This window comes from Lactuca virosa, chromosome 6 (assembly GCF_052849685.1).
Source record: "Lactuca virosa cultivar CGN04683 chromosome 6, Lactuca_virosa_CGN04683_v6, whole genome shotgun sequence".
NCBI classification, from domain to species: Eukaryota; Viridiplantae; Streptophyta; class Magnoliopsida; order Asterales; family Asteraceae; genus Lactuca; species Lactuca virosa.
The window spans coordinates 136,033,854-136,047,115 of NC_136431.1; the positions used below are offsets into that span (position 1 = coordinate 136,033,854).

The 13,262-nt window shown below is 35.4% G+C and overlaps 1 protein-coding gene across 1 annotated transcript; it reads left to right on the top strand.

Annotated features, from left to right (window-relative positions):
• The first annotated feature begins 881 nt into the window (after positions 1 to 881).
• LOC145121954 (uncharacterized) lies at positions 882 to 1,349 on the top strand. Its single transcript, XM_079057633.1, has one exon. The coding sequence runs from the start codon at positions 882 to 884 to the stop codon at positions 1,347 to 1,349; it is 468 nt and encodes a 155-aa protein (XP_078913759.1).
• Positions 1,350 to 13,262: the final 11,913 nt, after the last annotated feature.

Genomic DNA, 13,262 nt, shown 5'->3' on the forward strand with positions numbered 1-13,262 from the left:
ATAAATTCATGATCGTATTCAACGACGACATATTGATATATTCACGAACCAAGGAAGAACATGGTCAACATTTGTGTTTAATTCTAGAACTGTTAAGAAAAGAGAAACTTTATGCAAAGTTTTTGAAATGTGAGTTCTGGATTAAAGAAGTACATTTCCTCGGCCATGTGGTTAGCAGTAAAGGGATTCATGTCGATCCCACGAAGATTGAAGCGACTAAAATTGGAAATCACCAACAACACCAACCGAAGTACGCCAATTCTTAAGGCTTGCAGGCTACAATCGGAGATTCATTGAGAACTTTTCCAAAATAGCCAAGCCTCTCACCGCACTAAAACGTAAAGTCAAAAAGTTCGATTAGGGAGACAGCCAAGAGTTTTCCTTCCAGAAATTGAAACAATTGTTGTAAACTACATCAATTTTGTCTCTCCCATAGGGAACATAAGACTTTGTAGTGTTCTACAACGCCTCACACCAAGGGTTAGGATGAGTACTAATGCAGGGAAATAAAGTCACTGCGTCGCAACCAGACAACCTAAGCCAAATAGGACAAACTACACCCCCTAGGAACAAAACTCGACATAAGTACTTTATATCACCCTCAAACGGATGAACAAAGTGAAAGGACAATACAAACCCTAGAAAACATGCCCCGTGCCTGTGTGATAGACTTCGTTAATGCATGGGATACTCACTTTCCATTAGTCAAATTTTCATATAGCAATAGCTACCACACTAGCATCAAGGCCGCTCCATTCGAGGCCCTGTACAGACGCAAATGTCGTTCTCCGCTATGCTGCGCGGAAGTTAGAGATACCTAACTATCTAGAAAACATGTTGGGGATACACTAATTACTGGTCCAAAAATTATTCAAGAAACAATGGAAAAGATTGTTCAGATAAAGGAACAGTTAAAAGATACAAGTAGTCGACAGAAGAGTTATGCTGACACCAGACGCAAACCATTGGAATTCAAAGTAGGAGATCGTGTCCTGCTAAAGGTTTCTCCATGGAAGGGCGTCATCAGATTTGGAAAACGAGGAAAGCTAAACCCCAATTACATCAGACCTTTCAAAATCCTAGCAAGGGTTGGTCCGGTAGCTTACAAGCTCAAATTACATCAAGAACTCAACACAGTTCACGATACCTTCCACATGTGTAATCTCAAAAAGTGTCTAGCTGATGAGAACCTCATCATTCCACTCGATGAGATCCAGGTCAACACTAAGCTTCACTTCATGGATGAACCAATGGAGAACATGGATCGGGAGATCCAAAGACTCAAGCAAAGTTGCATCCCTATAGTAAAATTCCGATGGAACTCGCGTAGAGGGCCGGAGTTTACCTAGGAATGCGAGGATCAAATGAAAAAAGAAGTATCTACATTTTTTTAACGATGCTCCCTCTACTAGTGGAATAACTTAATGATAGCACAAAGTAGCCTAGAACAAAATAATTTCAGGACGAAATTCTCTTAATGGGGAGGTAATGTGACATCCCGAAATTTGGGGCATAAACTACGAACGACTAAATTACAGTAAATTTGTTTGTAATTTAACTCATTCAGTTTTAGTGCATCTAATGAAAATTAAATGAGTTAAATTTCAAATAATATAAGATGTCAGATGATAACTTACTTTTGAATGTGTAAGTTGCCAACCGCTAAAACTGTAACCCTGATTAATACGCCTGAAAAACTGAAATTTTGTATTAAACAGTTTTTAGCAAAGCAAACATTAAAATATTATAGTACATGTTCCCCTATTTATGAAAATATAAATAATGTCAAAAACAGAGTTCGTATACAAAAGATACAACAGTTTTAAGAAAACAGACAGTAAAACACTGGTTTTCTTTAATCGCGTAAAACTGAATCGATCCGCTGAGGCAATTACACACCTCCAATGGAAATTCTGAGAGCGGTTTTGGACTTGGGCTATAGCCTAATATTTAATTTCATACTCAATATATTTTAGGAAAAAATATTTGCGAAAATCAAAAAATCGAGCGTTACGGGCTATTTAGACGCGAAACTTTAAACACGATTTCCCGGAGTTCTGTAACTCAAAAAATTAATTCGTTTGATTTTTTTGAAATCCTTGAATTAATCTCTATCTATCAGCACTTTCGAAAAAAATTCTTGAAGTTCGGATCCCGATGCACCCGATGTTATGTGTTTTTGAGCATTTAATAAGCATGTAACCCAATGTGGGGCCCACTAGGATTGGAGGAAAAATGCTATCAACCATCCTTCTTGATTTCCCACGTGGTTTCTTTCTTTCTCCCACCCTTTTGCTTGCACATAATATCAAAAGAGTAGAAGGTATGGTTTATGATGAGATAGAGAGTATTGCTTCAAAACAAGTATGTGTGTGTGTGTTTTACTATAAATAGAGATGCATCTTCACTCCAAAAACTCACTCTAAAACCCAACATCCCTAAAACTCCCAATCTCTCTTGGTTCTCTCCAACACACAACACCACCAACATCACCACCATAACACACCCTCTTCCACCACCTTTGAACCACCTCCCTTGATCAAAACTCCTCCAAACACCCTCCCGATTCTTCCATATCCTTCCCCTCACCAGAGACTGTCAAGAAGAAGGAAGAAATGAGTTGCAGCCACCTTGCTCCCACCCTACTGCCTCCACCCGCCATTTACTGCCACCACCTTCCAAACCCATTTTCGGCGAAGCTACCTACTGTAGGACCACCGTAGAGAGCTCCCTCCACCCTCCTATCCCTTCGTCTTTGATAGAAAGAAACAGAAAACCGACACCACACTGTCACCATCAGCCAACCTCCGCCTTGCTTCCAGTCACCATAGTGTCACTTCGTCTTCGTTAGAGAGCTCCCTCCACCTTCCCCATCACCAAACTATCACCATCAGCCAACCTCCCCCTTGCTTCTAGTTCCGTCGACCCAATAGCCTCCAAACACCACCTTGATCACCCCCAGCAACCACATTCACTCTCTCCTATCGAGAAGCTATCAAACGAAGCTTGGAAACGACAACAGGAGGCTACTGGAAGCCCACTACCATCCCTCGAACCCACTGCCAGAGGTCCTGCCACCCATCAGTTGTGTTGTAGTGCTACTTCGTACGTACTCCACACACAAATTTTTTTATTTATACGTTGCCTTCCTGTCGATCGTCACAGCCAAAACGAAGTCAAGTTCCTTTTTTTTCTTTTTTTTGTTCTTCAACGTTCATTCATGTATAGGGAGGAGGAGGATAACCTCCTCGCTGTTCAAATTTCATTTGCAATTAAACGGTTTATATCCAATTTCTAAAACTATTACAATTTCAGTCCAAAGGATATAAACCTTATTTAAATTATGCACAATGCCCCCTCAATTCCGAAATTCTATCACAAAACTAGTCCAAACTCCAATTATAAGTTTCAAATCCTACCCATATGTGGAAAAACTCTTTCAAATAAATCATAGACTATAATACAAAATTTTAATAAATTTAGTTTTAGAAAATATTGATTAATTTTGTATTAAGTAAAATTTAGATTAAATAAAGATATTAAATTTAATTTTTAGATAAAATTTATTTAAAAATATTTTGAGTTTAAATAAATTTCCGATTTAGTAAACTTTAATTTAAATAAATGTAAATTTTCGTTTGAATAAATTTTGAATTAACTAAACTTTGGAAAATTATTAAATAAGTCTTATACTTAGTTAAAATACCAAATATCCTTCCAAATATTTATTTACATTGAAATTTTCTATGAAATAAAACTAATCCCGAAATTCCGAATTCACGACAACACGTCCCGGTTCTCACATCCAATACGCAAAACAACTCGATAAACGCACGTTATGGTGAGTGTTACGGCCCCTCTTTTGTATTTATTTATTTTGGGGGAGAATACATGTACTAAGTATTATAGATTATACAAAAATATTATTACAATACCTTTTAACTGCTTAGAGTACGAAGAATCTGGTTTGAGGGGCCACATAGGGTTGTTGGATTTCAGATCGGCTTAATTGCTAAAATGGTCCTGCCCTCCGGTGTTTCATGTATGGCCCTCGTCTGTGCATAGTAGTTGAAAAGCATTGTTTAACAATTATATAATAAGAAAACAATATCATTTTAAAACTCAATATCCTAGTATGTTATGTTGCTAGAATAATACATCTGTTGAAATAACATATGCCTATTTACTATGGAGTTGATAAAAGAAACATACTTTGTTATAAAAGTTAATGCCTTATACTTTTTATACATGTCAAACATACTCGACTTTTATAAACTTGATACCATGAAATTCATTATGCCTAGAACTTATCCACAATTAAGTTAGGGCTATGAGTTATTCACATACTTGTTAGTTAAGGGCTTTTTAGTGAGACGTTATTCATTAGCTAAGTCTAAACACTTAGCATATCCACACTACTCTAACCGTTAATCTTCGGAGCGAGATACATATATATAGATCTTTACGGGGTTGACATCCCTGTAAGGGTCAAATTTAGTTGTACTATGTCGAAGTCTTTTGTACCCTTTGAATGTTTGTTAAGTTTATTTACTAAGGTGTATTTCGTACGAAGCTTAAGTGTCAATGCCTTGGTATTTTTTGTATGCTTTCATTGTTCCTATAAATATGGAACTTTACTAGAGTTAGACAAGAGTACTTTACAGAACCTGACTATTTTTCTCTGTAAACGTTGAAAGCATAAATGAGCAGAAACCAGATCTTATTTACATCGTTTGTTCAATCTGTATTTGTTTTACTCTGATTTTGATTAATACTTGATTCTACGATTCATCAATTGGTATCAGAGCAGGAATCACAACCTGTGATCTGATTTTCACGTAGTTTCAAAAGGTTTTTTGAATCAATTTTGGTTCAAAAAGTTTCCGCGTTTTTTGAAGTGAAAATTCGTTCTAGATCGTAAGTTGTAATTCGATTCTACAATTGAATTGTTGAATCGAGTAATCTGTTTGTAATCTCAATTCAATTCAGCTATTTGCTTTCAAATTTTCATTGAATTCTCAAAAATCTCAAAAATCAACATCCGTACATCAATGGCAAACTTCAATCTCAATCAATGACTTCTTTCTCTCATCTGCTCGGATCTTCTACTAAGATTCTGATGCTTATTCCTGAATACTATGATCAATTGGCTGATCGCATGCAGGATTACCTAAATGGACTCGATGAAGAGTTGTGGTCTTGCATCTCTGGAAATATCATTCCTCCTGCAAATGTTCAACCAATTGGATCATCTTCTGGAACTTCTAGTGTTGAAAATCAATCTGATCGTTTGAAGAAACTGGAGAAAAGATGCGTGAGAGAATTGCGAGGTGCATTGCCTCCAGTTGTGTACAACTATGTTAGGAGTTGTACAACTGCCAAAGAGATCTAGAATAATCTGAAAGAGAAGTTTCAAGGAAGCGAGAAGACTAAAATCAATTATGTTAAGCAATGTTTGGTGGAGCTGAAGGATTTCAGACAAAAGGAGGTTGAAACAATTGAAGTTTATTACGATCGTCTGAATGAGTTGATTTATCGCTGTAATCGTTATGGAATCACTAGGACAGTGATGTAATTCAATCTCATTTTCATAATGGGTCTTCGTAAAGAATGGAGAAGTGTGAGTATGATGGTGAAGAATCAGCAGAGTTTCGATACTTCAACTCTCAATGATTTGTACAATCAATTGAAAACTCACGAAAGTGAGGTGAATGAAATGGCCGAGGAGTCGAAGCTCAGTCTGGGAGGTCCGTTAGCGCTTGTCTCCAAAGTATCTGAGAAAGAAACATTCGAAAAAGATGATTCTGAGGAGGAAGAAGGTTTTATAATGAATTCGGACGATGAGGAAATAGCTTTTTACTCAAACAATCGTGTCAAAAAGTTTTTCAAGAAGCCGTTTAATCCGAAGTTGAAGCAAAATGAGGGAAAATGAGGTTTTATGAGTAAAGCTGTTGGTGAGGAGAAGAAGAAGTTTGAGAAGAATGATGCAAAAGTTACTGAGGTGAAGAATGAGAAAAAGTTAAAAGGAGATTCGGGGGTGGATTGTCACTACTGCAATGGAGCAAATCATTTATCGAATGATTGTATACTTCGTAAGAAAGACGAAAAGAAGAACAAAGTCAAGGATGAAGCGTACTATGTCGAGAGGCTGGAGGAGGTCAGGGCTAAAGCTAAAAATTTGTCTTTAGTGGCTCAAGGTGAACAGGAGAATGATGGCACATATCAAATCTGGTCTTCGGGCTCCGATGATGAGGAAATGCGTAATCCTACGCATGGGGAAATGTATGCGAAGCTGGAGGATAATTCAGACGAAGAGGTCAAGGGTCGTTGCTTTGTGCCAAAGTCTGCTGATAAGTCTCGAATGACAACGAAGGTACGTAATATTCTTCAATCTTTCAATATTCCTTTAAGTGCATATGATTCTGAAATTATTGCTTTTGATGATACTGTTGCTTATTTCGATAATTTGGTTGTTTCTGCTAGCAATGAAGCTAATAAATTAAGCAATCAGTTGTTAGAGACACAGAAGAAGTTAGATTCGAAAGTTGTCAATATAGAATGTTTAGAATTGCAAATAACAAACATAATGCGTGATCGAGATTCGTTATCTAGTGATGTAAAACTTTTGTTAGCTCAACGAAATATCTACTGAAATTATGCTAAACGTCTATATGGCAAATTAACTGCATTACATCATTCGTGTGATATTACAAGGAACAACATAGGAAATTATTACCTTTTCTAGCATATGAGAGAGCGAAGGTTGATAATATTTCGTATGATTGTGAGAAAAATATTGCTGAGTTTGACAAAGTTCCTGATGATAGATATACTTATGGAATTGTCAAAATTGACGAATGTCTTGATTCAAATGAATTAGTTAACATTGTGAATGATACTTTGACAAAATCAAAACAAATCAAAATTTTGAAAAAGACTGAGAATTCAACATCTGATTCTCAATCTAATTTTGCCGATATCGAAGATAACTCTGACAATATTAGCGAAATTAGTGAAATTGAGGATGTTGATTGTTCTCAGTTGTCTGTCATTAATGTTGCATCAAAATCTAAAGGAAAAGAAAAACTTAAGGATTTGATGGTTAAGATTGACACTGACAAACCTTCAACTTCGAAAGTTTGTGATTCTGAGTTTGCGGATATCCGAGATAGTCAAACGGATAGCAGTGATGATGAAAATGATGATGACGAATCGGACAAAAAGGTCTCATCAACCAAAGATTCGAAAGAAAAAGAAATTCCTCGTGTTGTTGTTGATCAAGTATTTGGGGACACTGAAACTTTCGATAAAGTGTTGTCTGAAAAAGGAGCCCATTATTTGGAAACAAATCAAGTGGTGTATCCAAATTTCAAGTGTACTGATGATGTTGTTTTTCCAAATCAAGTGTTTGTCACCACTGAAAATGTTGAGAACATTAAACCAGAATTCAACAAAATAGTTGAAGATGACAATAAGAAAACAACAAACGAAGGGTTCTTTTCAAATCAAAGCACTGTCGAAAACAATCTAACAAAGAATTCATATGTTTTTCAAAGACAAAAACCACAACGCAAATGGGTTGAAAAATCGAAAATTGTGAAAGAAGTTACAAAAGAGGTTGTTGTGGAAAATAAAACTGTTGTCAAATTAAATTCTAAAGAATTTAAAGAGCAAATTGACAAGTTTTCAAAAGAAAATGCAATTTCAAAAAGACAAGCTCGAAAGAAGATTTTTTGGCAAACCATGGAGCTTCGAAAACAACAAAATGGTTTGAATTTGAAAACAACTGAAAACACAAAGACTAAATCTGTTGAGAACAAGTCTTCTCATTCAGATAAAAAGCTAAATCCCGCTCAAACAAATAAAGCTAAATCTAAAATTCATCCAAAAACAAATTCTTCGAAAGTTTCAAACTCATCATTTTCAAAAGATAACAAAGATACCTCAAAGAATGTTTAAAATCAACCACCACAACAACGATTTTCTTCTAATCAAAAAACAAGGTTTTCTCAATAACAAAAATCTCCAAATCGATTTTCTCAAAATCGAAGTGTTGGAAACAATGATGGAGGTCGATACGCCATGGCATTTCGACCTAAATTAAATGTTGATTTCTTCCCACAAAAACCGAATTTTCCAAATCCTACAGGGAAACAAACCTTAAAAGTTTCGTACACAAAATGGTTGTCTCGTGACAAAAACATCGATCATTGGCTTGAAGGAAAAGGACGAAAATATCAATCAAGGAAATATTCTCAACAACAAATTCACGAAGCCTATGAGAATTATGTGAATAATTCGTCAACTGAAAGCTCATCTTCAAAAGATTCGAATGTTTCGGTAAAAGCTTGGCAACCAGTTTCGAAAGAAAAGCATGATCATACACAAACTAAAAAGACGAAGGCATGTGTCGGCGACAATCTGAAACTAACAAAGACTTATGTTTATGTTCCTTTAAATAATGATGTAGACTTAATTGATAGTCTCAAAACTAAAGTTTGTGATTGGGTTAAAAGTTCTTCATTTCATTCTGTTTTCAAAGCTAATTTCCAAGGACCCAAAAAGCCTTGGGTACCTAAATTCTTTAATTGAATGCAGGTGCTATGTGACGAGCAATATGATGAGAAATGGTATATCGATAGTGGTTGCTCACGTCACATGATTGGACTAAAGGAAAATTTAAGAGATTTTCGAAGCTTGGAAAATGCAGGGGTTGTAAAGTTCGGCAGCAATCACAAATGTCAGATGAAAGGATATGGCAATGTCACGAATGGAAATTTCACTGTTAATCGTGTTGCTTATGTAGAAGGTCTTCAACATAACTTGATAAGTGTTTCACAACTTGTTGTGGGCACTGGCAATCAAGTGTTGTTTAACGAAGAAGGTAGCACCATTTCGAATGGCGAAACTAACGAAGTTTTGCTCAAGTCCAAACGACATGGTGACATGTTTACTCTTGATATCAAACCAATCATTGGCAAACCTTCAGTGTGCTTACTTTCTAAAGCTTCATCGGACATCAGCTGGCTATGGCATCGTCGATTATCACATTTAAATTTTCGCAATTTAAATAAGTTGGTACTTGATGATCTTATTCGAGGCTTACCAGTTTTAAAATTTGACAATGATACCTTATGTGCAGCTTGTGAACAAGGACAACAGCATAGGAAAGGTCATCCCATTGAGATAGATTCGAAAATTGTGGAACCGTTGGAACTTCTTCATATTGACCTCTGTGGACCATCAACTGTTGAAACTCTCAACAAGAAACGGTACATTTTGGTTATTGTTGATGATTTTTCTCGATTCACTTGGGTATATTTTCTCAGGTTAAAATCTGAAGTCGCTCAAACAATGATTGATTTTATCAAGAAAATTAAGATGAGTTTGAAAAAGAATGTTCGAAAAATCAAGAGTGATAATGGCTCTGAGTTCAAAAACAAAATGTTAGATTCGTACTTAATTGAGAAAGGAATTTCGCATAACTTTTCATCTCCATATACACCACAACAAAATGGTGTAGTTGAACGAAGAAATAGATCACTTTGTGAAGCAACAAGAACTATGTTGACATATGTGAATCTTCCTCAGTATCTATGGGTAGAAGCGGTGTCAACAACATGTTTTACTCAGAATTGTTCTTTTATTCATCACCGTTTTAACATCACTCCGTATGAAATAATCAATAACCGAAAACCAAATGTTAAATTCTTTCATGTGTTTGGCTGTAGGTGCTTTATCATGAATCTCAAGGATAATCTTTCAAAATTTCAAGCAAAAGCTGACGAAGGAATTTTCTTGGGATATTCGCACAATTCGGTTGCATATAGAGGGTTAAACAAGCGCACACACAAAGTCGAAGAGACATTTAATCTTACTTTTGATGATCATTATGTCAAACAAGTTGAAAAACAATTCGAACAAAAGCCAATTATTAATGAATCAACAAATGAATCTGACATTGTGAATTCATCTGATTTTGATTATGATTTAATTTTTGGTATTCCTGACAGGGTTTTGGATGCTGAAGTTCATGCAAATGATAACCAACAATCTGAATTGTCGAAGCATACTGATGACTTACAAATCCCTCAAATTATTGAAGATGCTAATTCAATAACGAATTCTCCAGAAGTTGGCGAAAGTATGCATAATAATCCAGTGGAGGGAGAGCACTTGGATTCGAATACTCTGGTTGAGGGGGAGCATTCTTTTGAGGGGGAGAATGGGAGAATGGATGAAGTTGTTGAGGGGGAGCATCTTGTTGAGGGGGAGCATCAAAATGATAATTATGTCGAAAGTCTTGATCAAAATGATGAATTTCACGAAATAAATGATAATCTTTCTGTTGCAGGATCTGAAAATGAAGAGTTGTACGAAGATGCACCTTTAGAATTTGATCTAGCATATCCACCATTAGAGAAATGGACAAAAACTCATCCAAAAGATCAAGTCATTGGACATCCTAAAGATGGAGTGTTAACAAGAGCTCAGATTCGTGCGAAGAATGAGGTATTAAATACTCATCAAGAATTTTGCATGTTCAATGTTTTCATATCTAAAATTGAACCAAAGACAGTTAAGATGGCAATGGAACACTCAGATTGGGTTCTTGCAATGCAATCTGAACTGGCTGAATTCGAAAGAAACAAGGTTTGGAGATTAATTCCTAAACCTGAAAATGTTTCGATTGTCGGATTAAAATGGATTTTCAAAAACAAAACCGACAAAGATGGAAATATTGTACGAAATAAAGAACGATTAGTTGTAAAAGGATATTCGCAACAAGAAGGTATTGATTATGAAGAAACCTTTGCCCCTGTTGCAAGACTCGAGGCTGTTCGAATATTCTTAGCATATGCAGCTCATAAGGATTTTGATGTCTATCAAATGGATGTGAAATGTGCCTTTCTCAATGGATAACTCGAAGAAACTGTTTACGTAGAACAACCTCCAGGTTTCGTAAATGAAATACATCCTGATCATGTATATATTTTAGATAAAGCTGTATATGGGTTAAAACAAGCACCAAGAGCATGTTATGCAACTCTTACCAGTTTCTTAAAACAGTCGAAATTTAAACAAGGATCAGTTGACCCCACATTATTTCGAAAGAAAGTTGGGAATCATCTGATGCTTGTTCAAATTTATATCGATGATATTATTTTTGGCTCTACTGACCCTTCTTTATCTAATGAATTTGAAAATTTGATGAAAAGCCAATTCGAAATGAGCATGATGGGTAAAATCAATAATTTTCTTGCTTTAAACATATGTCAAAAAAGAGAAGGCATTTTCATCAATCAGGAAAAATATACAAGGAATTTGCTCGAAAAGTTTGGATTGACAAATAGCACGAAGTTAAGAGTACCAATGGCTGTTGGCACAAGGCTAACACCTTCGTTAGAAACGCAAGTAGACCTGATATCATGTTTTCTGTATGTAATTGTGCTAGGTATCAAGCAAATCCTCGAGAACCACATTTAACAGCTGTGAAGAATATCTTTCGTTATCTCAAGGGAACAATTTCGTTAGGATTGTGGTATCCTTCGAAAACAGGATTTTTCATTCAGGCATTTTCAGATGCAGATCTAGGAGAGTGTACCTTCGATCGAAAAAGTACAAGTGGTGGTTGTCAATTTTTGGATGGAAAGTTGGTTAGTTGGCAGTCGAAGAAGCAAACGTGTGTTTCGATTTCTACTGCTGAAGCCGAATATGTTGCAGTTGCTGCTTATACATCACAAATTATTTGGATCCAAAGTCAGTTGAGAGATTATGCTGTAAATATGAAAAAGATTCCATTGTACTGTGATTCTCAAAGTGTTATACGCATTTGTCATAATCCAGTACAACATTCGAAAACTAAACATATAGCTCTTCGTTATCACTTTATCAAAGATCATGTGGAAGATGGAAACATTGAAGTTCATTTTGTAAAAACAACTGATCAACTTGCTGATATTTTTACAAAAGCTTTGAATGAAAAATCATTTGTTCGAATTTTGACAGGTTTGGGAATGAGTGAAACGAGTTCTGTTCCAGGAAGGATTTCGAATGTATAGCAAAGGAGTGCTATACAAATGTGTCGATTCAGAGGCAACAAGATGTCATTCAGCGGTTACTGTTCATAGTCAACGCTTCGACACGCTTCGAATTCGACAATTTGCATGTTGGTTGTGTGGTACAAAATTTTTGTTAGTTTGCCAAATTTTCGTAAGAATGGCAAATTGTAGTTTGTTTACAAATTTTCGTATGTTTGTAAAAATGTTTTTCGTAAGTTTGTATCTTAGTTTTATTTTCGAAAAAATCAAAAACTCCAAATAGATTTTATTTTCGTTTTGTTGTTTTATTTTCGAAAAATCAAAAACTTCAAAAAGATTTTATTTTCGTTTTGTTGTTTTCTTTTCGAAAAATCAAAAATTCCAAAAAGATTTTCTTTTGTTAATTGTTTTCCTTTTCGATAAATTCACAAAAACAAAAAAATATTTTCTTTCTGTTAGAAAAATCAAAAATATCAAAAAGATTTTTGTTATTTTCTTTGTTTTTTTTCTTTCTTTGTGCAGATTACACGAAAAGTTTTTCAAGGGTCATGCTTGCGTTTCTATGGGAAGGTAAACTTTCGACAACTATGTACTAGTTAGATTGTCCCTAGAAGCATGCTACAACATGTTGACCCAAGCCTCTGTAGCCTCAATGTGTGTTTATGAAAGCCTTAATGAAAATTTTCATACGAAAATTTCTTCCAAAGTCAGGCTTATATTCACATTAGTCAATTGAGTTACCTTACTCTTCTCACATGAGTTAAGAGTTATCTGTTTTGTCCGAAAATAACAGAGGTACATTTCGTTACTCAAAACTAATCTTTTTCATCACCAAATTTCTTACACTTGCACACACGAAGACATATGTCCAAGAGATCTTTGATTCGACCTATCAAGATTTAGATATATCAAAATTCTGTGTTAATGATCTGACATCATGAGGCCGTGATGAAAGTGAAACCCAACTTTCTATCTTCGTAAGGAATTGACGGGGAACTATGTTCCAGTTTTGAAGAAACATTTGTTTCAGTACCATTTTTTGAAACTCAAAATCATATTCCTTTCTCATGAGTGATCTTGATCAAACTATCGAAGCCCACGATGTTTGTTACCCAACAGGATCCAGAACAAATACTTTTTCATGAATATGATTTCTGTATGAGTTTCATTTGCTTTCAAAGTTACTATCAACATCATTCAAAGCATACTTGTCACTGACTA

Bases quoted from the DNA above. Each gene is read 5' to 3' on its own strand.
- LOC145121954 (XM_079057633.1), top strand. From the start codon at position 882: ATGGAAAAGATTGTTCAGATAAAGGAACAGTTAAAAGATACAAGTAGT.